This window comes from Rhopilema esculentum, chromosome 3 (genome assembly GCF_057945365.1).
Source record: "Rhopilema esculentum isolate cy_ngs chromosome 3, ASM5794536v1, whole genome shotgun sequence".
Lineage (NCBI taxonomy): Eukaryota > Metazoa > Cnidaria > Scyphozoa > Rhizostomeae > Rhizostomatidae > Rhopilema > Rhopilema esculentum.
The window spans coordinates 6,372,582-6,399,831 of NC_142817.1; the positions used below are offsets into that span (position 1 = coordinate 6,372,582).

The window sequence follows — 27,250 nt, forward strand, 5'->3', positions numbered from 1 at the left end:
CTTATAAAAGTATCATTTTGGAGAAACCTCGTTGTGATGTTCGGTTGAGTCACACATTTCAAAATGGCATCGTAGCAACAAGGGGCTGGCCTTATTTTCTTCCGCGTTTTTCACATGTTGCAAGGAGTTAAAGGTTAGAAAGGTTTCCAAAATGAAGCAACGGGCAGTACTGGCCATACTTCTAGTTTTTCTAGGGTGTTGCAGCAATGTCTATTTCTTGGAGCATCTTATCAAGTAAGTAACCTATTTTTGATTTAGCTCATACTTAAAAAATCATCTTTTGGGGGTCATCCATTTTATAACATATGCAAAAAATAAAAGAATTTGAAACCCCATCCCCTTTCTTCGCATACGTACACAGTGAAGGCACCCCTTCACGAGGCATCAGCGCCGCCATATAAATATGGCAGGGCAATGACATTTTGTTTTCCCTTTTGTATTCAAAATGTCCTCCTCCAACCCGACCCACTTTTAGAAGGAAAATGGAATCAAACTTGCCACCCTTATTCAGAACCAGACTTTAGAGATTTCGAAGATCGTGATAAACATACTGAAACCCATAAATTTTGACTTGAATTTAACCTGTTTTATGTAAGAGAATGCCCCAGGCTTTGTAAGAGGCCTGGCGGCTGGAAACTTGGATATGCTCGCAGCTACGTTGGACCTCTTGTGCTTGCACTCGGACCTCTTGTGACCCAAAATATTAATGAAGTAATGTACGATGTTGTCCTGCATTACTGGGATAAACTTATTATATTTCTCAACTTTGAATTTTTGTAAATTTAAGCAGTTTTCAATTCTGGAGAATTCAAATTTCCCAATGAGTCCCCATGGTTGTTTTGTTGATTCCATTGAATTATAGTAAGCATCAAGTGTGAAAAAATTTCAGCCATCAAAGCAAATTGCATCCTATTTTTCTGGGGGCTCAAACCAGCAGCAAATTTTTTCAAGCTTTGGGCCGAAACCATTTTAAGAGCCAAATAATTTCTAAAATGATAATTCTACCTTCTGATTTGCAGAAAAATAGTAGGTTTATTTTCAAAGAAGCACAAAAAATAACTTTTACTTCATTTAAGTAGTCTGAATTTAAGCCATGATCCTTAAAAATTTGAATTGTTCACCCCCAGAAATAAATTTTTAGCAATTTTAGGCTGCCATTATGGGCAAAATAGTGAAAGATTATTTTTTTGTAATTTTTCTGATACATGCTCAGTCACAAAGCTTATGAGGCTCAATTTAAAAAGGCTACCAGAATCAGATTAGGAGTAACAGGACCTCAAAGCCTGCAAAAAGTATATTTCCACATCGTAGAATTCCATATCAGAGCTGGAAAGTTTGAAGAACAACATCTTTGGTATGCTATAAGATATCATGCTGAAATTTCAAAGATCTTCTTATCTTATCTTATACAAGCATTGTCACAAATTTTCATGAAAATCTGAAATGGTATATGTGGGACTTCTTCCAAATTTGGCCCATAGCATCAAATGACCAACTTATTTTTTTAATTTCATCCACCATATAATTTGTGTTTATTTTAGATATGCTCCAGGATCTGGAAACATTGTCACTTTCTGCCAGTTTCTGATGATTTCAATTCAGGGGTTTATTTTTACATCAAAGTTTGGTACAGAGAAGCCAAAAGTTCCCTTGAGGTACAAATTGAAAATGTATCTTCTTTCAAGAAAATTTTTCTGTTGAATCCAAAATTTGGAATTTGTCAAGATTATCTTGAAATTTGAGAATGCCAGTGGACAATAATTTTGACTAAAATTTATTATTAAAGTATTTCTTTATTAAAGTATTAAGGTATTTTGACTAAAGTATTTCTTCAAATAAGGATATTTTGGCTAAGTAAAGTATTACAGATTTATTCTGAATATCATTAAGTTTCCACAAATGTTTTTACCTAAGTAAAGCACTTACATGAAAAATTCAATTTCAGTTTTCAAATTTTCTATTTTGACAAAATGAGGGTGAATACTTTATTATTTTATGACAAATTTTACTTGAAAGGGTGAATGCTTTTTATTTTATTTATAGTTTAATTATATATTTTAAAGACATTCTTTCAAAACAGTGCTTGTATTTTTTTAGCTATTACATGGTTTTTTTGGAAGCATATTCCCTAGCAAATTTCAAAAACAGTCTTGATTTATAGCTCATCAAGCAAATGCAAGCAACCATGATTGCATTTCTATGAATGAAGATTGTTATTTTTTTCAGAAATTATGCTGCACTTGTGACCCTCTTCTTCATGGTTGGAGTGACAAACAATATGGCTCTAAATTTCAAAATTCCAATGCCACTGCATATGATATTCAGATCTGTGAGTAAATAAAAAAGACACCATTGTCTCAATAACTCTCATCTCAACATTCACAATCTTGAAGAAAATTTTAAACCCCCCCCCCCTCTCTTCATAAATGTTGAGTCCAAGGATTGAAAACTGCCAGCTAGCTTGACTACTTTCCATCTCAAACAAATCTCCTTTTTCCTGTCAAATTTTGACATAGATCATGGAAACTTTAAATTGCATTGAGAATTTCTCAATTAATTTCCATTTATTGCTGAAGAAATTATACATCAAATCATACATAGAAATTAAATTATTCCTTCCCTTACTTCTGATTTATGTTCCAGCTCAATTTTGTTGCTTGAAAACTGCCAAAAGTCAAGGCATAGCAAAAGTATGGAGGCTAGATTCTTTTGCCAGCTTTAAGTATCTTATTTATGTACATGAGATTTATTTGTTTCACTTATGTTACGTTGATTTTGTTTTTCTTTTCGAAATGTATTGGCAACTAGGCAAGCTTTGGTAATTCTATTTTCAAGAAGTGGCATGTCCTTGGTAGCTCTGTTATGTTTATGACTTGTTTCAGGGATCTCTGATGGCAAATATGGCTTTAGGAATCATCATTCTGAAAAGAAAGTGAGCTAATTATCATTATAAGTTTAAAATATTAATAATTTTAATTGGAATATGACAATCAATTGATGACTTTTTGAGGTTAATTCAGTATATTCAGATTTTATTTATGCACTTCTTTCATGTTAACATTTTTTGACTTCAAAAAGCAAAGCTATCATCAATTAATTGTGTAATGATTGTATAGAGAATCATTATATGGAGAATCTTCTGAAAAGAAGTGTGTATTTGCCACTCAACTTTCCAAAAATCCTTTAAAAACCATTAGACATGAAGTCATGATGCAGAAATCCATCGTGCTTAGCAGGGTAGAAATGTTAGACACTCTGGAGAATAATATTGAGTTTGGTACTGTTTAGATTTTCTCTATTTCTGCTAGCACCACTTGAATTGCAGCTGGCAATGCAACGTGCCATCCCTTGAGTTGAAGGTTTTTATATAGAGATGTAAAGTAGGCACTGCCTATGAAAATAGCATTTAAAAGTTGTATTGTACTATACATAATTATTTTTAGTGTAATACATCATACTGCTATAATTGTCATTATTTGTAATGTGATTATATTTTATCATGTCTTGTATTTGATATTGTTGGTTTTCCAATGTTGAACATCATACACCGCTGTTATCACAGTCAACCATGATTGTAATGCTAACATAATCATGCTTGTGTATGGATATCCTGATAAGTTTGAAAAGTAATCATTTGCCTTCTTATCAACTGCTTGCTTTTAGATACACACCTATTAAATTCATTGCTGTTGGAATGATCACTGTTGGAATCGTTCTTTGCACTCTGTTTTCTGTGAAAAATGAGGTAAAAATACTTGCTATCATGGTGCCATAATAGAATCAAAAGCATTAGGAAAATTGGGCTTTTGCTTTGAGAAATGAAACTATGGTCTAGAAAGCACTAAGGCCGCTTATAAGGTTCTTACAAAAAGTTTTGATTTATTGCTGTTTAATTAAACGTAAGAATCTTGCTAAATTTTTTGGGAATTCGGCAATCCCTGTTGCTAAAAGGCATTTTCCCACAGTAAGTTGTGGGCGTGGCCTTTCATTTTCCTATTTGTTCCACCCCTCACAGCCAAGTGGCTGGCGCTGCCACTGAGCCACTGATGCTGTTCTACACGTGCATGTCTAATGATTTGTTTCGTTCGTAATATGTTCAACTCATGAAATAGCATGATTTGTACACTTTTTAAACGCTAAATTGTTTACATGACCCTTAGATTCATTACTATTACCCTTTAGATTAGATTCATTACTATTATGTCTATATTTGGTTACATACCAGGGGGTATCTGGTGCGTTATAATATCAGAAGTGAAGACTGTAAAAATTTTGATTTGTCTTCAGAGAATAGTTCCATTTTTACTGACAATGTCAGATTTGCATTCTCGTTCAAACTTGTTTTGTGCATTTCATCTAATTGAGTACTGACTTCTCAGGGAAAGACGAAATCAGTGGGAGATACGGTTGAGTATTTCTGGTGGCTGGTTGGTATGTGACGCTTGTTTCTGTTTTACTGCCTTGATGTTTATCCAACAGAAATAGTCTAATTCCGAGTTCAAAATTCTTTATGATCCTATATATCATAAGCAATTTATATTATCCATGGCTGGCGACAGCCAAGAAAGATAAAGTCATTTCCAAAACTGCCCTGTGAAGACTACATATACTTACTGGTGGAAAATTTTGATGGTGCATGGAGCATTTAGCTTCCTGATCTGCTGTTTGTTGGTCTTGATTATTTCACAGCTACGTGAAATCATTACATAAGATCCAATATTATCTTATGATATATTTTCGTTGTATTGTTTTGTGCGTTACTGAAAACTGACTATTTTGTTGACTATATTCTCCTATTTCAGGCGTTTCTTTGCTCACGTTCGCACTCTTTGTCTCAGCAAGACTCGGCATTATGCAAGTAGGCCTGAAATTATGTCAAATATATTAATGAAATAGCACTACCTTACGTTTGTGTCACAGAATTCAGAATACATTTTTATTGATATCTAACATCTTCAATGCGACATCGGAATATTTCTGCTTAAAGGCAGTCTGTCCCCTCAATGATTGGCTAATATGTGCAATTGGTCTCCCCGCCTTAACGGTCTACGCTGCTCGCTGTGGCTGGCCTAGCTGCGGTAGTGGACGACATTTGAAACTGCGAACGAAAAGCTTTCTAAAATGGCAAGAAGAGTTAATAACTGGAAGTTAATGATGATAATTGAAGCATTTCCCTTTATTGTTGACATATCTGTCGCACAAACCAAACAGGGAACAAAATATTTCCAGCCACAGCTTTGCTACAACGGAAACACAGCCATTTGATTGAAAAGTTCTGGAATCGAAGCGATCTCTGATTGGTCTAAATAGTTTAATTATCGGTCAAACTAAATGGTGCGCGAATTTCTCAATTGGCGCTCTTGCGCCCGCTTGGTGACGGCTAGGCATGTATCTTGTCCATTACCTTCAAAAATATCTGGGATGTAACTTTTAGAAAGAAAAGCATGACCTTTAAACAGAAACATTATTGTCCTGCCCAAGCAGAAATGCATGTTCTGGCATCAGGCACAGTTTTTTTGTGGACTTGAGTATATTGATGTTTGGTGATTACATCCATATGATTTTTATTGATGATAACATCCATATGATATTTATGTATAAAACAGAATTTTTTTTTCCTTTAGGAACAAATCGCCATGGAATATGGAAAGCATCCGCGGGAATCACTGTTTTACTCGGTATGTTTGGCTGTTACAATGCATTCTTCTCTTCTTTCTTGTTGTTTATTAGAATAGTAGTTTTTCAAATAGCTTTAGTCTTGCTCCTTTTTCAAACAGAACGCGGTCCCATGTTTTGATCGTTGAAAGGAGGCATCCTGAATTCCCATTCTGCTGGTCCAAATCTTGTACTATTAATTTGAACATTCTATTGGTCAAAGTTGTATTCAAGCAACAGAAACCTGCTTTTGATGGATGGTAACTATGGTCCAACAGGTTTTCCTGTCTATAACTTAGAGCATTTAAAGACTCATTGCTAACAATGAGCCTTTGCAAATTGGCAAATTATCCAGGCGACAATCTAAACAATGGCAGTAAACTTCTACGGATTAACCATAATCAGACTGTCTGAAAATGCATTATGGAATGCTTGCGTAGTGCAAAGGCTCATTGTTAGCAATGAGTCTTTAACTATAACTGAAACCTATGAGTCTTTAGTCACAATGCTGTCTCCAGTTGTGTCATCTTCTTTCCGTTTACTCAGAATGAATATCAGTCCTTGAGATTCAATCTTTACTACCGTATCGTGGTTCATTTCAGGCTCTTGGGAACCTGTGATCTAGATATATTTAAAGGCACCATGTTCCGGCACATTTCACTGGCCATCTAAATCTCCCATTGGTTGGACTACACAATAGACCTATTGTTATATATCCAATCGGCAACAATAGGCTAATTCGCAATGTTTTCTCGATCATTTCACTGGCCATCTAAAACTGCCATTGGTTGGACTACACAATGGACCTATTGTTACATATCCAATCGGCAACAATAGGCTAATTCGCAATGTTTTCTCGATCATTTCACTGGCCAACTAGATCTCCCATTGGTTAGACTACACAATAGACCTATTGTTACATATCCAATCGGCAACAATAGGCTAATTCGCAATGTTTTCTCGATCTAGCTGCAATGCCTGTTGCTTACTCTGAACGGTTAGGTGTTTTTAAGTAAATAGATCACTCCGGTATCATTCTGTGGTAATTTTAAATATATCACGATTAAGTTCAATGTTAAATTTTCTATCTTTTCAAAAAAAGAATTTCAAGTTGTTACTCAAATACAACGTACCAGCCTCATTTTAATTATTATCTCCAATCCCAGCATGCTTTGCCGCTGCCTGGCTTTTTGTTATTGGCTAGCGATATTTACAAACATGGCGTCTTGTTTTCAGAATCAGGTTAGTTTTCGTCGATAAGACAAGTAGAAAATTTGATCTTTTACTTTCAGCTTTTCACTTTTTATTTGATTTTTTTTCGAATTGGCAAAGAGACGAATCATAAAGCAATCGAACTATCGGTCGCACTAACACTGTAGTTTAGGTTTCTGTTTTCAACTGGTTGCACTCTTTCAAGAAGACTATTTATGAGAACACTGGGGTTCAATTTGCCAAAAAAGAGCAACATAAATACTCTCTCATGCTAACAGAAGATACAAGTATGTCTCTCATGCTACCAACGTGTCATACAAAGTTGTTATCTAGTGGTCTTAGCAGAAGCGGGTTTTTGCATGTAGAAAAGGTAGAAAAATCAATGTTGAAAAGAAAACAACATTAAGGACACCCGAGCCTCAGATAATCGAAAAAATAAGAACATCAAGCATTAGCAAAACATTATCTGCTTCTTATAAAAAAATGTAGCTGAACTGTTGCCTGGTGACGTCATTAAGCGTCACTAAAGTTACAAACTAAAGTCCTGCTGTTCTAAACACAAACAGCTTTGCCTATCCATCATTAACTACTACACAACAGACTGGTTTACGTAGCAAGCTGTAATCTTCGTTTGATACTTTATGTAAAATGCCCCAACGCTCAAAAAACGGCCTAAGGAAAGTCCAGCCTTCTTTTTTGACCACAGCTTTGTGGTTAAAAGACTAGATATCAAATGTTGATTATGTCCTTACATAATTTAAACTTTGTTTTTTTTAGATCCAGTGCTAATCCCATATATTGACATCAGTATACCAATCATGTGGTTGTACCTTATTGGTAACCTCATCACACAGTATCCTTTCATTTCACTGTAGACGTTTAATCACAGCAGATTGTAATCAGGTTTTTTGGGGGTTTTGATTTGTAAGTGGGTAAAAACAGGCTTTGAGTACATTATAGGTTTGAAACAGGTCTTAATAGAACAATCGATGTTGCACATCTCTTGTCAAGATCTAGATATAGAATGGTGCTCACCATAAAAATCGTTATCTGCTTTTTTCCTCCTCTTCCCTGTGTACCCGTGCCTCGAAAGCCGATGATTCGGTATAATTGGCCGATGTGGTGGCGATGAACCAGTAGATGTAAAGGAGGGGTAGGAAACAGGGTAAAGGTTTTTCATTTTTCTCTTTTTCCAAATTTCCTGGCCCGCTGAGAGCTTGCCTGGGGACTGGGGCAGAAAGAAAGATGGAGCCGTGATGACAATCTGGGAACATGTGCCCCCTTGCCCCCCCGGCTCTCGGAGGGCCTGCCAATCCCCACTGAGATACATATTTCTGAGGTTAGCTTTGAAGACTGAATGGAGACTCTGACATCCAGGTCTTTATATTTTTGAGACTAAATTGAGAGGACTCCGACATCCAGGTTAATTCCCTCCTATATCGAATTTCGTTTCGTTATCCTTTACAAAGCTTTCAGATACATTTGCATTCGCAGTGTTTACGATTTAACTGTCGAATACACCTCATTAACAGTGACGTTGGTCATAACTCTAAGGAAATTCATCAGCCTTCTCATCTCGATCTTCTACTTCAGAAACCCATTCACTATCTATCACTGGGCAGGGACAGCGCTTGTTTTTGGTGGCAGCCTCCTTTTTGTCGATATAATAAGCATGTTCAAAAAATCCGGCAAAGATGCCAAAGAGGAAAAGAAAAAAGCTGATTAACATTTATTTATTGCTGTTAAATTTTGCATTTGATCAAATTTTATCATTTTCTTACAGAACTTGGTTTTTCTCGCTTTTTCTACACGGGTAGAGTCGCAGAGTAGGGAGAGGGGGAAATGTGAAAAAATCCTAATGTTACTCTCTTTGATATTTTATTATCTTAAACTATACTTGTGTCACTATAACTATCTTATTCTTCTCATTTTACTTTTCAAACTTTTCTCTCTCATTCTATGGAAGAGTGTCAAACTTTGTTTCCTAGTCACATACAGACAAAGCAGTCATTAAGCGTCTTTGGCTGTCGCATGCAAATAGTTGGATATTATATATAAGTATAGATAACTTTTTATAGATAAATTTTTCAAGGAAAATGACGTTCTTACGTAAGAACAGTGAGAAACTTTGGGTCTGCCTCTGAAGACCTCTTATAAAGGTTTCTGTCCCAAGTACCTTCATAGGCAATTATCATTAGGGAGTAGTACACATATTTCGAAAATTTTATATGTAATGCATTAAGAAATAGCCATTTTATGACATATTGGAGTGAATGCAGGAATAAGTATGTGAAAATTGCCCTTGCTAGCTCGATCTTTTTTGATGCGATTCACCAACTACACAATCAAATTTTCAAATTTTTTATTATTATTTTTAATTTATTACATTGTCTATGTAATTTGCATACTGTGCTAATTGGGGACACTATTTATAACTACCAATACAAATAAAATTGTTAAGCAAAATGTTTCTACAAAGTTTTTAAAAATGGTATTCGATATTGCCTGCAAACTGTTTATAATTTCTTTGTGTATATGCCATATACGCAAGGACAGGGACTCGATATAATTTTTTCCTTACTTTTTCTTAAATACATTTTTAGTGAGATATTCTTATTAGAATGCCATAAATTTTGCACTCCCTAATAAGAATGCCATGAATTTTGCACTCCCTAATAAGAATGCCATAAATTTTGCACTCCCTAATAAGAATGCCATAAATTTTGCCCAGCCTCAGTATTCTTAGGAAATTTTTGTTTTGAGCCTGAATATATTCTTGAAGTATTCTTGCTTTTTTCAAAGCTGATATCGTTTAAGGGGAACACCACTCACTCAAAACAGACAACTGCTGAAAAATGAGACACAAATATGCGTGCCGACGCTGAGCAATATTCTTATAATATTCTTAAAATTGGATGACTTTGAATCTGAATATTCTTTTAAACAATATTCCTATTGATAAAAGAGTGTAGAAGAAAGCGACAGAAGCTAAAGAGGAAAGGGGGTCTGGGGGCAAGAGATTTTAACATGACTACCAAATTCAACATGACTCTGATCTAGGGCCATAAGCCTCAAGCCCCCCTTTTCATGGTACCTGGGAATATTCACCCCACAGGGGCTCTGCTATCAAGTGCCCTCTCTAGTTTTATTCGCCTCACAGCAATTTGAAGGCCTTTGCGTAGGAGAGAATGGTGGTGATGTTTCAAAGCGGACAGAAATTTGCATACAAAAATTCCACGTGACTGCGGTATTACATGTTTAGACAGAGACTCGACAAATCAGTTGCGTTTTGGTCGCCCGATAGAAGACACAGGCTGCAAGTGGAGAAACAATTCTGTAAGTTGTTTACCAAATTATTTTCATTTTTAAGAAGCCAAAGATAACCAGACACAAGTTGTAAAACTTGCTCTTATTTGCTCTAGCGCTGAATAGTTTAAACATAAACATGACCTTTGCGATGTCATGTTTTAATTATGTAATAGGACTTGCGACGTTAGTTTAAGAATGGGGTTTGGTCGGGGGTTCAGGTAATGTAAAGTACCAACTAATTGATTTTGATTTTGTGAATTAAACTCCTGAATTAGCTAAAAGAAAAAGGAGGGACCATAGCAACCCGACCCCCGGTGGAGGTCCTGTTGAAAAACTGTAACTTACTATATCTATATAATCTCAAATTAATAACTTGAGCATCAGTAAAGAAAGAAAGGAGCGAAGTTATGAAAGATTCCAATTCAAAGTTGTGGAAACGTGGGATAATGGATATAGATAATTGTTATCTGCAGATCTTCGTTCTGCTTTAATATTTTGTTTCACTTTGCCACAACTGTCTTGAATTCAGCAAAGAATTTGCTCCCCTGTGTCCAGTTTGTTACGTAATGTTGTTTGGACCTTGGCTGGTATGAAAACCTGGAGCCGTAATGGTAGGCAGGCGTCTCCTTTGAGTATAAACTCACAGAAGACACGGAGAGTTATGCAATGGAAAATACCTACCCAATTAGAAGCCTGAAAATTTGATCAACCATAAATTGCCAAACTCTTCTATGGCTAGAAATAATTAAGATTAACGTCGTACGCAACTTGGTCGTTTGTATTTTTCAAGCTGCTTTAAGCAGGCGTTATATTTAAAGAAAACAGAACTCCCTTTTGAAACAAAAACTTTGCATCTATAAATTATTACAAGGAACCTGATGTAAAGCTAAAATGCAGCTGCGCAGGGGCAAACAAGGTTGCATTTTCGACCCCCCCCCCCGTGCGGGATTGTTCTGTACCCGCCCTTGTTTGAGAGTGGTATAGGGTCAGGTGCATCAGGGGTAATCTGGCTTTCGCTCCGTTGCCCGACCATCCATTTTACCTCATCGTATCACTGTAAGAATCCTTCTCAGGGACTGGAAGTAAAGACATTCCTTCTCACGTATTGTTCTTTCTACTAATGATTCAAGGGAATTGTGGATTAAGTTACACATTTCTTTTCTGTATTTCTGTGTTCACGAGGAAACATCCCTCTCCAAATTCGATAAGGGCATGGTCAAACAAAGGTACGCAGGAATGAGAAAAATTTACCTGCAACTTAAAGGTTTTCCTCTTTATCGTTATAATTAATTCTTAATTTCTTGAATTATTTTGCTCAAGTCTTGTAATTAGTTTAATGACCAGGGTAATTTTCCTGTTGCCCACAATCCTGAGAGAAGATGCAAAAATTTTGCTCCCATTACCCTAAGTTTGATGTTGATTTCCACGATATCTGCCACAAAAATGCATGACTCAAGCTCTGAGTGGGGGTGGAGAGGGGAGGAGGTGGGGGGGGGGGGTGACGGGCATTTGTTCAGGCTTTGTTTCTGTCACGGCTGCGGCTGGGGTCGTAGCTTATATCATGTTTTGAAACAATGGTATCTTTCTTTAGAAATAAATTATGTTCGAGCAGGTGACCAGATTCAAAGTATCTCATATTGAAGCTCCTGTTCATATGTTGTAATAATGCCGCTAGGAATACCGGTTGCGCAAGAACCTTCAAGTGGCAATGGACGAAAGAGGGGGACAGGACGTCTAAGAAGAACGACCGTTTTCTTAAAAGTTCTACAGAGAATACCTCGCCAAAAAGGGGTATTTTGCCAAAGACTAGGAGTATCTGCCCCTAGGCATGCTGGGAGGGGGACAGGAGCCAGATTGTCCTAGTCCTGGAGCTGAGAGGGACCCAAAAGGCTCATCATATTTACAACAACCATAGCAATCACAGTTTTAATAACCTCATCACGGGCCCTATCTTTTTTGCTCTAGGCCCCTTGAAATGCTTTCGGCTTGCCTGTTTTTTCACAGATGGCAATAGCAATCTATCATCTATCGCTCGACCAACACCTCCCCTTCTTCTGTACCCCTCCCACAAGCCTTTTAGGGTGATTAAATAAGTTCACCTCTGGCTTTCTGCAATGGCTCAAAGTTTTCTGCAATGTTTTAGCAACGCTCTCAACATATTTTGACATAGACGGAGATACAGCGTTTGGTTGGGAGGGGGAGGGGAGGGGGGGGGTTGGATTAGCCCTAAAAGAACTGAAGTTTTTTGGGGGGAAGGCAAGGCTATGAAGTTGGTTCCTCAGCAATATTGGAAATACAAAAAAATGTACAGGTATGTTGAAAGCTAAGAATGGAACGTGGTTTTATTGTTTCATAAGTTACAAGCTTTTGTAGTCTTGCGATAGTCTGCGACGCACTTCTTCTGCTTAACGATCTTTCTCGCTTTTTGCTTATTTTTCTGTATATTGTGCCGGACATGTGCGCCCTTCACTTAATTACCTACCATTCATATCGATTTTAACTTTAAAGAAACCACATTTGCCAATAAAGGTGTTTCAAGACATTTCTTATTCAATAAAAACTCATTACTGCTCTTGACAACCTCTAATTATAAATAACTAACAATATTGAAGTCACGCACTATTTCTGTCTACTACTTCATTTCTTTCCCAGAAGCTCATCTTTACGTTGCTGCCTTTTGTAGGTCAGACGTTTGCAATGATGTTATCGCATTTGGCAATACCCGTTGCCCTGTTGATGGCAATAGCCTTGGCTAAAGGTATGTGTCTGTATGTCAATAGCATTTATAGCTACTGAGTTATATGTAACCAAAGATCGTGGAAGGGAGACGGGATAAACATGGGTGACAGAGGCACAATTCAGTGTTTAAGGAGCACAGGTAGGAGTGGCCACTAGGTCTCAGAAGATGGGGCAATTTCCCAAACGCTCTAAATTGGGAGACATTTTCTTAGAATTTGGGGTCACATGCCCTTAGTGCCATTTTGTTCTGATCCAGCGTCTTTGCTTTGTAATGCTTCTGTATTCACAAAAGCCGGAGCAATTCTTCACTATCCACCTCATTGCATTGGACACTGGGAGTTCGTTCCATAGTTTCAGTAACAAACAATGTTAAGACTGGATTGAGTTTCTCCAGCCCAACGTTGATTCCACATTGCAGCGTCCATCTTGAGACCTCTCTGTGTTGTATGAGACTAGAGTGCAATCATATCGAATACTTGCTTTTTCATAATTTCACGATTAATGCACAATTAAAGGCGCAGCACTGTGTGTGCGTCGTTTTAACAAATGGCAGCCCAAAGTTTTAGGCGCGAGAGGTCTCAAGATGGGGAGATTCGATCGCTTACTCGTGCTGATGTGAGAGGGCAATAGGTTGTTCGATCCAGTCTTTTTTTAGATCCGTGGTAGCAAAGGCTGATCGGTTTTGTTAACATGGGCTTTTATCTTCTAATTTTCATACTGAAGCTTGTCATTTTCTTACGATGTTCTCGTTTTTCTGCAAGTTAAGCCTCGATTTTCTTGTAAGGTATGTTCTTATATGTATGAAATAATTGCTAAAGACTCAAAGAGTATTATTATTTGCTTTCTTTGCATTTCTTGTGCCTCCGCACAGGTACATGTCAGCTGCTCGGCAAGTTTACGTGAGTTAAGAAACCCAACTGTTGCTTGTGCCCAAGCTAAATCAACCGCTCCTTAAGCATGAAAGCAAGATTGCAGTTATCTATGGAAAGTCAAGTGTAGGTACTTAGAGTGGATTAATCAACCCTTAACGAAGTGCCAGGATGGGTGAGTGGTTAGGGTCGCTGACTTCTCTGTATTTCCAGGCTTAGGAATCACGAGGCGTGGTCGCATCAAGAGAAATGAACAAGACACTGCTCCATAAGCACAGTTTCTCGATGTCCTAAAACTACCTTGGATGCTAGGTAGCAAAATAAAAATACAAAAATACGATTTAAGATCCAAATTTAACTGACTGATACGTTGCTGGCGATCAAGTAGGATGATATATGATCAACAAGCTTTGTTTTTAGGTGAGGCTACTATCAAAGCAACATCAATGATCACACCAGACTGCAAGCGAGTATTTTCTTACAAGGTCTATGGAAAGGTGGAAATGATGCAAAAGGTATTTCAACATTAATAAAAGAATATTTGCACTGCTAAATTTAAACAATTTTTGATTGCTTTAGACAAAAGACATATCTACAACCCTGGCCAGAAGTTATTAGACTGGCTGGCAAACTGCAGCCTTTTTGAAAAAATACACTACCCAACCCCCAAACCCCCACAGGCAATGTTGAAGTGCTTGTTTCTTTTCATTTCGATTGCTAGTTCTTGGGTATTTCGTAGCAAAGAATATCGTAGCAAAGGATTTCCTTTCAACTTGAATTCAAGGCAATCAACAGATAAAAGGGGTTCAAACCATTTTTCAATCAAGAATTGACCAATCAGAGAGTTTGATTCCACTCACGCGCTCATTGATTTGCTATTTTTGATTGACGGATGGCTTAACTTTTGTATCGGTCGATTGCCTTAAAAGGTGATGGCCTTTAAAGGTGATATACAGGAATTTTATATCGAATGAATCAATGTCTTATCTCTGACATTACTAGAAGCATTGCCAGAAATAGCCGATGTGATTATACCCACTGACGTCTTAATAATAAGCCTTACGCCACTCTACACCAGATACAGCTTTTTTCACAAGAGCGACATTAAAGATAAAACGTTTTGGTGAAATCAAATAAAATCCACGTTGGTGAACATTTGAATAATTGTTTGCGAATTTCTTTCGAGTTACTAGAGACTGTAGTTGGAAAAAGATAAACTTTCATTTTATCAATCATTTGATTGCTTTTTCAGTATTATTTGCATCACTTTTTAGGCCAGCGGAGGTGAAACAACAATCACCGTTAAGCTCTGGGGTTTTCAACCAAACACAGTTCATGGATTTCACATCCACGACAAAGGAGACATCCACAGCAGAGGTCTGTACACAGCTAAGCAAATTGATTTCTACCTTCATATCATTGGAGGGAAAGTTGGTCTTTTTAACGCTCATCTGTACGCTCCTTTGGAAGACCATTTGTTTAGGTTTCTTTGTAAATAAAAAGCGTTAATGAAAAATGAGATGATATAGAGCTCTAATGTGGTGACGTCATAAAATTCATTTCTAGACTTTCAGAATTTTGACCACATAACCTAAAGGAGCATCATGAAATTCCTGTAGTTATGCAAAATCGTTGGAATGAATTACTAATGTGCTGCGATACTGGAACATGAGAGACGGCTCTTCCCCCTATCAATTCACTGTAATTTGGTCTCTTATCGTAACTTCCTGAACCAATCAAAAGTAGCAGTAACCTGTTAGCAAACATCGAATCTTTTACTTACCTTATCTTACCCATCTTTAACATCGTTTTTCACAAATTTTAGTACTCCATGGTTTTTTCCATACTACTACACTTGATCAAAATATTCTGAAAAACAGCATTTTTAAGTACATCACCCTTTGAAACCCCATTAATGTCTCTAATTAATATCATTTCATGTCATGTAGAAGAATACCACGTCGTGTCATGTATACCTAGTTTTTTTCAATCACCAGCCCCTTCTAACCTTCCACACCCTCCCATCTCACAGTTGGTTGCATGACGGTAATTGTCCTCTCTTTAGCCATTCCTTAGCATCCCTACACTTTCCAGACTGGATACTAGAGGATAGTTTTCCTTTATTCAACCATGTTCACATTCATTACCCTTGCCACAGTTGCAGTAGCATAGCCAGGGAGTACGATTTGGGGGTGGCAAAGGTGAGGTTAGCATGGGAAAAAGATATTTTGCAATTGTGGGGGGGGGGGGGGCATCCGCCCACTCTTGCCCCTCCTCTCTTGCTACGGTACTGCACAGTTGGTTACTTGATTGTAGTTCTTCTGTTTTCTTCCAATCCCTACCATATCAACCTTGCTACAGTTTTTACTTGAGTGTAGTTTTTTCCCTTCAACCACCCACCCTTCCGCCCACCATTCCTACCCTTGCCATCTTGATATGTAGAGCTCTTAAATGCACATCTAATTTTTATTAAAGGATGTTTGAGCACTGGTGGACATTACAATCCATTTGGAGTAAATCACGGTGCAAAAGACGATATTATCAGGTATCTTACACACAATGAGCCAATTTTCGTAAAATCATTGCATGTTATTCACTGTGACTTGTTAGATGATTTTCAAAATTTGACCACAAACATTGCAAAAACAAATTTACTACTAAAAAAATGATTAGGTTTTTAGAATCAAAAACATTTACATATTTGTTTTCCTTAGCATTCCATGAAGAATGTGGGTTATATTTCCAATAGCATTCTGACGATGTAATTCATCTACGCACTTTCAATCGGAAAATTCTAGTCTGTTTTTATCTGGGCCTAATTCAAGACTGGGCCTTATGTTGCAGCACCAATAGCACCCACCTTAATACGGTCTTGCATTATCTTTCAAGATATGTTTTGTTTCATTACTTAGACATGTTGGAGATCTTGGAAATGTAAAAGCTGATTCGAAGGGGGAAGTTCGGTTGACATTCGAAGACAAGATGGTGTCCCTCGTTGGCAAGTACTCAGTGGCAGGACGCGCCTTTGTTGTATGTACTTTTTATTATGCTGCTCTACAATGCTATTTATAGATAGGCTGTCTGTATTTCATTTGAATCAATCCAAGAAACAGCTTTCACTACAGACTCGACGGAGGAGTAAGGTACATCCCTTCAAGTTCTTCTTCTGGTAATGCCTTCTTAGTAGAATCTGCAACACAGGGTATTTGTGGTCTTGCTTCTTACTGTGATTGCCTGTAATATTATTCCACTTTACGCAGGAGAGGACCGATCGTCAACCTACCCCAACAATTCTATCATTTACCCAACATAAATCATTTTGACTTTGCTATGTCAGAATCATCAGCCTCTTTCTATATATTTTTATTAAGCGACAGAACAATATATTAGATAACCTTGACTTTGGGCTTAGAAGCATTGCCATACTGGGCCCGCATCACAGGGCCGAAGGTATTGCAATGACTCTCTACTTTTTGCCATGCCAGATATTGAAATTCGCACAGGTTTTCATATAGATTAACATGTGATCAAAATTATGCATGACTTTGATGTATGGAACAGGACGGGTCTAAGTTTCTACTCCGAGTTTCACGCTTAATGCCATCCTTAGGCAACTGTCCATCAGACACAGAGTAGCAACTTTAAACCTTTCAGTTCTGAACACCAAAAATGTAGATAAGCATTTGGATAACTTCCTGCTATATAGGTAAGTCTTGATAGCGATATGCTAAGCAGCTATTAAACGCACCAAAAGGCGCAAAAACAGTTTTGTTAAGGTTCCAGCATGTGGTACGAGGAGAATTCCTTTCCTTTGCCCCCCCCCTGCCAGTTTACGATAGGTGGTGCGGATCCTAGTGTAAGCATAAGAGGAGCCGGGGAACCAAAGCTCCCCCCACACTAGGAATGGAAACCTTTAAAGAGGATGCATATCTCATTTCTAGCCTAGACTGAGGTCGTCTTGGCCTGGAGGGCGTAAGATCTCGTTATGAAAACCTCCAATAGGATCTTTTCTTTGAAACCGCGGCAACGTTTCTGGTTATGGAGCATTGTTTCTTGATATTAGCCAGCAGGTGACGACTGTATGTCCGTTGATTTCAGGTGCATGCAATGCAAGATGACCTTGGTAGGGGAGAAGGCAGTCAAAGAGCTGGAAGTTTAAAAACAGGGAATGCTGGGGCAAGAGTTGCATGTGGAATCATTTATTATTCCTAATTTTTCAAGCTCTGAAATTTTTGTGTATTCACAGTTTGATTTGTTATATCATTTCTAAAAACAAATTTGGTGTTTCATTAAATTTTTAGCACTGCGCTTTAAACAATGCTTGAAACAACGAACACAGAAATGGCTTGCAAAAAGTATGAAAAAGATTCTCTACAGCTGCTTATTGAAAAACTAGCTGCAAATCGGCTTGAATTTTTGTTTAGATTCTGTGACCTAATAAAAAGGCACTAAAAGGATTTGAAAATGTCTGGATTTCCCCACAGATATCCCTACATCAGCTATACATAGATTGTTTTATCTGTAAAATAGCAACTTGATAAATAATTATCTGCATATATATCAAAGTTTAAATCTCTATAAAACTTGCAATAGGACCTCAAATATGATAGTACTAGAACTACTTGTATTAAAGGATTTTGTACTGTAGAAAAGCAAAAACTTCATAGTTATAAAACGAAACCAATGTTGATGCTGTAAGGTAATTTTCCCTATTAAAGAAGGCATTTTCCTTGAAAAAATCGATTGGTTTCCTAGAAATGGAGACATTCTTCTGGTTTATATTTTGCATTTCTACGTAGAGATTGGCAACGAAAAAGTAAAATGTTAACATATGCCCAGTATCTTAGTACTACCTAATTGGTTTTGAAACCGTTAATCTTGCCAAAGATTTTATGTTCAAAATACTTTTCTAAGAAATTTCATTAAGATACACAAAGCAATCGGTTTCAAAACAGACTGAAGAAAAATTAATAGTCTATTGACACAATTAAACCTTTTTGTTGTTGATTAGATCAGTGGAAAAAACTGATGAACAGGAACCATAGAAATCTTATTCCTATGCTCACAAACAGCGTAAATGGTCACTATTCAAGTGTTTGACAATGTTTGCATAAGAGAAATTATAGAAAACATAACCTTTGAAAATTGTAGTTTTTACTTAAACTAGATACATACTTTATTGCAAATGTTTATTTCGGGGAACCCATGAAATGTCGAAAGTGAGCTTCATTTCTAGGTATAGAACTAATCCAATTGACCGTTTACAAGAATAGAAATGTTAAGAAGAAGGTTTTTACTGATAAAAACAAACCAAACTTATCTTGAAAACCTATAGTGTAGGATATAATCAAGATTTCAGTCTGTAATAAAATAGAACTTGGTGTCGGAATATCTCGCTTTGAGGTGTAAAAAGTTAGAATTTAATAGAATTTGATGTCGGAATATCTCACTTTATTGTGTAAAAACTTAGAATTTAATAGAATTTGATGTCGAAATTCTTGATTCTCCCTAAACCTATAGCCTTTCTTTTTGACAAAAATGTCAGTAGGCAAAAACCTAGAAATCAGCACGAAGAAATCCTGTTTTTAAGTAAAAACATAACTTGATTGAATTTTGTGTGGTAATTTTGCTAAGATAAACGTTATGAAAAAAGAAGCTATCAAAATAAATAATTTTTCCTATTATTACGACGTTACTTTTTGGCAAAACTTTAACTGAAATAAAATCAAGAAAAACACGTCAAAAAGTTATGCCTTTGAGGCAAATACTGTGTTTAGATGATTGTTTTTATAAAAAAATTCATTGAAAATTGTGATTTTTCCTAAGCCTATAGCCTTACTTTTTGACCAAAATTTCACTGAGATAAAAATAAGAAAAAAAGGCCAGTCTTGCCTTTGAGCAAGTAAAATAGTCTTAATTGCCCTTAGAGTCAAATACTGTGTTTAGATCATTGTTTTTATAGAAAAAAATTCATTTAAAATCGTGATTTTTCCTAAGCCTATAGCCTTACTTTTTGACGAAAATTTCACTGAATTAAAAAGAGGAAAAAAACGCCGAAAAGTCTTGCTTCGGAACAGGAGGGACAGTCTAAATTGCCCATAGAGGCAAAAACTGTGTTTAGATGATTGTTTTTATTGAAAAAAAATTCATTAAAAATCGTGATTTTTTCTAAGCCTATAGCCTTACTTTTTGACAAAAATTTCACTGAATTAAAAAGAGGAAAAAAACGCCGAAAAGTCTTGCTTTGGAGCAGGAGGGACAGTCTAAATTGCCCATAGAGGCAAATACTGTGTTTAGATCATTGTTTTTATTGAAAAAAAATTCATTAAAAATCGTGATTTTTCCTAAGCCTATAGCCTTACTTTTGACGAAAATTTCACTGAATTAAAAAGAGGAAAAAAACGCCGAAAAGTCTTGCTTCGGAACAGGAGGGACAGTCTAAATTGCCCATAGAGGCAAAAACTGTGTTTAGATGATTGTTTTTATTGAAAAAAAATTCATTAAAAATCGTGATTTTTTCTAAGCCTATAGCCTTACTTTTTGACAAAAATTTCACTGAATTAAAAAGAGGAAAAAAACGCCGAAAAGTCTTGCTTTGGAGCAGGAGGGACAGTCTAAATTGCCCATAGAGGCAAATACTGTGTTTAGAGGATTGTTTTTATTGAAAAAAAATTCATTAAAAATCGTGATTTTTTCTAAGCCTATAGCCTTACTTTTTGACAAAAATTTCACTGAATTAAAAAGAGGAAAAAAACGCCGAAAAGTCTTGCTTTGGAGCAGGAGGGACAGTCTAAATTGCCCATAGAGGCAAATACTGTGTTTAGAGGATTGTTTTTATCGAAAAAAAATTCATTAAAAATCGTGATTTTTCCTAAGCCTATAGCCTTACTTTTTGACGAAAATTTTAATGAATTAAAAAGAGGAAAAAAACGCCGAAAAGTCTTGCTTTGGAGCAGGAGGGACAGTCTAAATTGCCCATAGAGGCAAATACTGTGTTTAGAGGATTGTTTTTATCGAAAAAAAATTCATGAAAAATCGTGATTTTTCCTAAGCCTATAGCCTTACTTTTTGACGAAAATTTTAATGAATTAAAAAGAGGTAAAAACGCCGAAAAGTCTTGCTTTGGAGCAGGAGGGACAGTCTAAATTGCCCATAGAGGCAAATACTGTGTTTAGAGGATTGTTTTTATCGAAAAAAAATTCATGAAAAATCGTGATTTTTTCTAAGCCTATAGCCTTACTTTCTGACGAAAATTTTAGTGAATCAAAAACAGGTAAAAACGCCAAAAAGTCTTGCTTTGGAGCAGGAGGGACAGTTTAAATTGCCCATAGAGGCAAATACTGTGTTTAGAGGATTGTTTTTATCGAAAAAAAATTCATGAAAAATCGTGATTTTTCCTAAGCCTATAGCCTTACTTTTTGACGAAAATTTTAATGAATTAAAAAGAGGAAAAAAACGCCGAAAAGTCTTGCTTCGGAACAGGAGGGACAGTCTAAATTGCCCATAGAGGCAAAAACTGTGTTTAGATGATTGTTTTTATTGAAAAAAAATTCATTAAAAATCGTGATTTTTTCTAAGCCTATAGCCTTACTTTTTGACAAAAATTTCACTGAATTAAAAAGAGGAAAAAAACGCCGAAAAGTCTTGCTTTGGAGCAGGAGGGACAGTCTAAATTGCCCATAGAGGCAAATACTGTGTTTAGAGGATTGTTTTTATCGAAAAAAAATTCATTAAAAATCGTGATTTTTCCTAAGCCTATAGCCTTACTTTTGACGAAAATTTTAATGAATTAAAAAGAGGAAAAAAACGCCGAAAAGTCTTGCTTTGGAGCAGGAGGGACAGTCTAAATTGCCCATAGAGGCAAATACTGTGTTTAGAGGATTGTTTTTATCGAAAAAAAATTCATTAAAAATCGTGATTTTTCCTAAGCCTATAGCCTTACTTTTTGACGAAAATTTCACTGAATTAAAAACAGGTAAAAACGCCAAAAAGTCTTGCTTTGGAGCAGGAGGGACAGTCTAAATTGCCCATAGAGGCAAATACTGTGTTTAGAGGATTGTTTTTATCGAAAAAAAATTCATTAAAAATCGTGATTTTTCCTAAGCCTATAGCCTTACTTTTTGACAAAAATTTCACTGAATTAAAAAGAGGAAAAAAACGCCGAAAAGTCTTGCTTTGGAGCAGGAGGGACAGTCTAAATTGCCCATAGAGGCAAATACTGTGTTTAGAGGATTGTTTTTATCGAAAAAAAATTCATTAAAAATCGTGATTTTTCCTAAGCCTATAGCCTTACTTTTGACGAAAATTTTAATGAATTAAAAAGAGGAAAAAAACGCCGAAAAGTCTTGCTTTGGAGCAGGAGGGACAGTCTAAATTGCCCATAGAGGCAAATACTGTGTTTAGAGGATTGTTTTTATCGAAAAAAAATTCATTAAAAATCGTGATTTTTCCTAAGCCTATAGCCTTACTTTTTGACGAAAATTTCACTGAATTAAAAACAGGTAAAAACGCCAAAAAGTCTTGCTTTGGAGCAGGAGGGACAGTCTAAATTGCCCATAGAGGCAAATACTGTGTTTAGAGGATTGTTTTTATCGAAAAAAAATTCATTAAAAATCGTGATTTTTCCTAAGCCTATAGCCTTACTTTTTGACGAAAATTTTATTGAATTAAAAAGACGAAAAAAACGCCGAAAAGTCTTGCTTTGGATCAGGAGGGACAGTCTAAATTTCCCATAGAGGCAAATACTGTGTTTAGAGGATTGTTTTTATCGAAAAAAAATTCATTAAAAATCGTGATTTTTCCTAAGCCTATAGCCTTACTTTTTGACGAAAATTTCACTGAATTAAAAAGAGGAAAAAAACGCCGAAAAGTCTTGCTTTGGAGCAGGAGGGACAGTCTAAATTGCCCATAGAGGCAAATACTGTGTTTAGAGGATTGTTTTTATCGAAAAAAAATTCATTAAAAATCGTGATTTTTCCTAAGCCTATAGCCTTACTTTTTGACGAAAATTTCACTGAATTAAAAAGAGGAAAAAACGCCGAAAAGTCTTGCTTCGGAGCAGGAAGAACAGTCTAAATTGCCTTTAGGGGCAAATACTGTGTTTTGGTGCTTGCTTCTATTGAGAAACAATTCATCGAAAATTGAAATTGTTCCTAAGCCTATGAACCTCGCTTTTAGATGTGAATCTGAATCTGAGTAAAGATAATGTCTCAGTAGGTCCTAGATGAAAGAAAAAACTGTTAAATTTTAAAATTTCCCCTGGTCTTTTTTAACCTTTTTCTGGACCAAATTTTACTTTTTAAACCAGCAGTGGAAATGTTAAAATTTTGATTCCCAACGACTTCAATGTTGTAGATGAAAATTGTTTGTGGCCATTAAGATTGAAATTGGCAACATATATTTGTTTATTTTGTTTTAAGAAGCGTCAAGCAAAGTAGCTGTCGGGATTGCTATATTCCCTTTCACATAAAATAGGGGGAGAACTTTAGTGAAGTAGATTTAAATATGTTTCGAAAAAAATACTAAGAACCAATTGGAAATAAAGAAAAACTTGGCAAGAAACATAGTTTCGATAAACATGATAATAATGTTTGAATCTGAACTTGAATTGCGTATAAAATTAAACCCAGAATACATCCCTACCTGTCATGAAGTTAGAACGCAAAAAAGCTATATGCACATGCTAGAAAACAAATACGCTACATGCATATGCCAGAACTTAAAAAGCTGAATGTACTAGTCAGAGACAAGGTCCGCTATGAACAGTTTGGAGTACCGATTGGCCGTAATAAGAACTTGGAAGTTGACTCGAAATAAATAGGCTGGAATCGTATACGGATCTTAACAGTTGTTAAATTTTGCGTCGCTATTTACATATAATTTCGCTATATTTCGTCATTTATGTGTTAACAAAAGAAGAATTAAGCAACATTAAGACTACAACAATACATTAGAATTTAATTTCTCGCGTTTAGTGACAAACTAATTTATGCACTGATCACTAAGCCTTGTCAAATGAATCGTGCTGCTCTCCAAACGTCCTACGAATTATTGCTATCCCAAGCTATTACTATATTAATGCCCTTACATCTTTCGTTAGCGACGTCTCACAACCCATATCCGCATTAGTAGTGGATATTCTATTTCGTGACACATTTAAAGCTAGAGCCACAATGATAACGGGCTGACCTCAATACACCCACAGGAAAACGGTCTTGAGACGCTTTAGAAACCCTCCAAAGAGAGTGTAGGAGTACACTGGGATTTAACCAATTCTGATGAAAAGGCGTCGACTGAAAAATTTTCTTAGAGGGATATTACGCATGTCTCTGAGTTGAATGTCATATGTCATATTGAGTTGAATGTGTCAAGACCCTTCTACAAGCTCAATTTAATTAAGAAAAATATTTCAATATATATATTTATATATATAATGAATATAGGAAATAAGACAGAAATTCATCATAATTTAACAATGTTTTAAAAACAACAAGGAACCAGTTTTGCTTCAAAGCATCAACACTTATTATGCTAAGAATGTCTCCAGTTAACAGGAACAAAATCCCGTGCGTCTGCGGCAAACACAAGACTGTTTGGTACCGACCCGCGTGTGAATGACTGTTTGGTACCAACCCGCGTGTGAATGACTGTTTGCTACCGACCCAATGACAACTCATTCATGGGATAAACAAACTCCTTCCAAAAAGCTGCATTCGAGGTTTCGCGGAAAACAACTGCGGTTGGGTAACACCGAAGACGGGCAGAAAAACTGACTTCGTGATTTGAGTAATGTCGCTTGGTTCCTATCGAGTTACTCAACTGAGCCGCGACTTGTCCCTTCTGGATTTTTCTGTGTTAAAGAAAAACAACAAAAGTCCTTCTTCGCTTGTTCAAACGTCCATCGCAAGAATTGAGCGAAATTAAGTGGTAAATAATTCGCCTATACCGTTGTTACATGAATAGGCCCTTGCAGAAATCCGTCTTTATTTCTCTGGGTTAATATCTCTTCAACTGTTAAAAAGTCATCAAAAACATGACCCGGGGCTGTCATTCGCTTCTGTACGATATCAGCCATTACACTGTCCATTGGGTTTGGGGGCACAGAATTTTTCGCCGTCTGGCGTTCTAACAGTTTTTCACGCTTCAGCCTGTGCCTTAATAATTGTCGCTTACGCTCTTCCTTATTCCAGAATTTTCCTAAATAAATCGTGTTTGCGTCATCGTCCGTAGTTATTCCCGTCCTTTCTGCTACGAGTCTTTCAGCTCTTTCTTTCAAAAAACGAGATTTATTTGGTTTACTCGATTGTTTACGAATATAAATGTGTTTGCCGTCCTTTGACCTTCGAACTTTCCACTCGGCCTCAAGCCCTGTTTGACCTTTGCCCTCTTCAGCTTCCATATTTTGAATAATTTTGAATTCCTCCCACACACGTTTCTCAGTAACAGTCCAATCAGTTTTTGTATCCACGCGCACATGCTTAGGGCTTTTGTTTTTCATCGACTCTTTTCTCATTGCAGATCTCATTGGCTTGCCTTGTCGCATCACGTGATTTGGAGACGCGGTAGAACAGTCAGAAGTCCTAACCGGACTGCAACTGTCATTTACAAGCTTTTGTTTGCGATTCAAACTATTGTTCTTTTGGCAGTCTTTTCGCTGCGACTTAGGCGTTTCTAAGTCTGAATCCTTTGCATTTTTACGTTCCAGCGTCCTGTCTTTTGAAACATCATGCAACGATGCATTGTCACTATCACCCCTTTTTGATTTAATTTTTTCGTGACCGCGCAATCGCGACATAACGTAGTCCTTTAAGGTCAATTTCACATCGTCTTTCAGCTCAACTTTCCGCTCTTGCTTTTTATTCCCATTTTCCAAATTTTTATTACAATCCATCATAGTTTCCTGCACTAAACAGGAATTTTTCGTCATATTATGCGCCTGTGGAGATCCAGGCTCCTCTGGGCTCCCGTTAGAGCACGCCCGTTCGCTGGATGAACTGTCAATAGGCTCCATCACTGTGCTCCCTTCCGTTGTATCTGATATTAAATCCATTTCATTTTGCGCTTCATTTAAAGTATTTAACTGGTTTTCTACGGAATTAGATTTCAAACCATTTGGAATTTGATCATGGACCTACAAAGAGACACGGAAAAACATCATTAATCAAATAATTGCAATAATTAACAAACTGATAGTTATAGCTTTGTTCATTGTATTACAATTTTCAAAATAACATGTTTTTTGGATTATACATGTATTCATAAAAATCGCCATGCAAAAAAAGAGTTTATTCAACGATAATAAAGACACTTGAAGCCATTTGACTACAGCCTTCTTAAGTTGTTTAAAAAAGTGAGATGGAAACAAGCGATCCCTCTCAAAAATAGAAGAAAGACATTGTAGGAGTAAACGTAACCCAAGCAGTTAGCCCAGCCCCGAATGTTAAAATAATGGGTAGGTGAAATCTTTTACGGGACATAGGAAGAGCTCTGTTTACTTTTGGTGATATTTTAGAATAATCGACATGAAAACAGAAACTGGTGTGAAGAGGCAGCCGTTTTTAGCAGCAAAACAGGATAGAAAAACATCGACCAGTCGCCAAAGGATATCCTGACAGATAAACATAATCACTGAAATATTGAAATGATAATAAGATTCATTAGGCGCGGCTTGCTGATTAGAAAACTAATTTCTCATAAATTCATAACTTGATATTACTAAACCAAATGAATTCAGCAAATGTTGTGTATTATAATTGTGTCAGTAGGAGTTCTCGACCCTAGCAATGACCTTACGATCTTATCAATCACCACAATTTTTTGCTCAAAAACAAAGTTTTAAACGCCACTGTATCTAGTCGACAGTTGACAATTGTGGTCGTTCATTTCTTACTCAAACGGGCTGGCAATCCTTCTATTTTCAATGCTGCTCGACTTTGGTGCAAATCCAGATGTGTTTAACAAGTATTTATGGAGTTAGGAAAACAATTTCGTGATCTAGAAAGTATGTCTTGCTGTGGTCATTGCAGGAAACAGAATAAGATGTGCTACTCAGAATGGGGTCTAAAAGCACTCGGAAATGTCCTAAACTTTCGTTTAATCAGGCAAAGATCAATTTTATCACGTCTACCACAGGTTTTATCAAACACTTAAGACTATTTTTAATTAATAACTATAGACCGCAGCCTGCTCAATCGGGTGTTCACCCAGTCATTTCATTGTCGCAGTTGACTTTGCAGAGGCTTATTTTGTAGCTCGCAAATCACGCAAGCAAACCTCGAGATCACGTAAGACATGTGACTCGCAAGTTCTTAATGACGTCAGAGACAACATGTCACAAGGTAACAGTACAATTGGCACCAGCAAAAAATTTAGCTTTATAGCCTGTCATTGCATAAAAACCCAGTGCTAAACAATGCATATTGGCAATCAATCATATTGGTGAAAATTGCAAATAATGTTTCAACCGG

The 27,250-nt window shown here is 36.5% G+C and overlaps 3 protein-coding genes across 11 annotated transcripts in view; 2 read left to right on the plus strand and 1 right to left on the minus strand.

The window, feature by feature from the left end:
* Window positions 1–40: 40 nt before the first annotated feature.
* LOC135692705 (UDP-xylose and UDP-N-acetylglucosamine transporter) lies at window positions 41–8,652 on the plus strand. The gene is made up of 11 exons (XM_065210956.2): window positions 41–234; window positions 1,542–1,655; window positions 2,227–2,329; window positions 2,883–2,932; window positions 3,664–3,745; window positions 4,380–4,431; window positions 4,803–4,858; window positions 5,625–5,678; window positions 6,822–6,897; window positions 7,645–7,720; window positions 8,344–8,652. The coding sequence occupies exons 1-11, from the start codon at window positions 152–154 to the stop codon at window positions 8,591–8,593; spliced, it is 996 nt and encodes a 331-aa protein (XP_065067028.2). The 5' UTR covers window positions 41–151; the 3' UTR covers window positions 8,594–8,652.
* A 1,428-nt stretch (window positions 8,653–10,080) lies between these two features.
* On the plus strand, window positions 10,081–18,061 carry LOC135692426 (uncharacterized). The gene is made up of 7 exons (XM_065210544.2): window positions 10,081–10,203; window positions 12,860–12,934; window positions 14,205–14,299; window positions 15,059–15,161; window positions 16,260–16,329; window positions 16,697–16,814; window positions 17,883–18,061. Exons 1-7 carry the CDS (start codon window positions 10,122–10,124, stop codon window positions 17,994–17,996), a joined length of 657 nt encoding a protein of 218 aa, XP_065066616.2. The 5' UTR covers window positions 10,081–10,121; the 3' UTR covers window positions 17,997–18,061.
* Window positions 18,062–23,613: 5,552 nt separating this feature from the next.
* LOC135692412 (uncharacterized) overlaps window positions 23,614–27,250 on the minus strand; it is an 81,769-nt gene continuing 78,132 nt past the window's right edge. For all 9 annotated transcript variants that reach the window (XM_065210517.2, XM_065210515.2, XM_065210516.2 and 6 more), the window contains one exon: window positions 23,614–25,914. In XM_065210517.2, coding sequence (XP_065066589.2) covers window positions 24,724–25,914 — 1,191 coding nt within the window. In that variant the 3' untranslated portion in view covers window positions 23,614–24,723. The remainder of the gene's footprint in view (window positions 25,915–27,250) is intronic.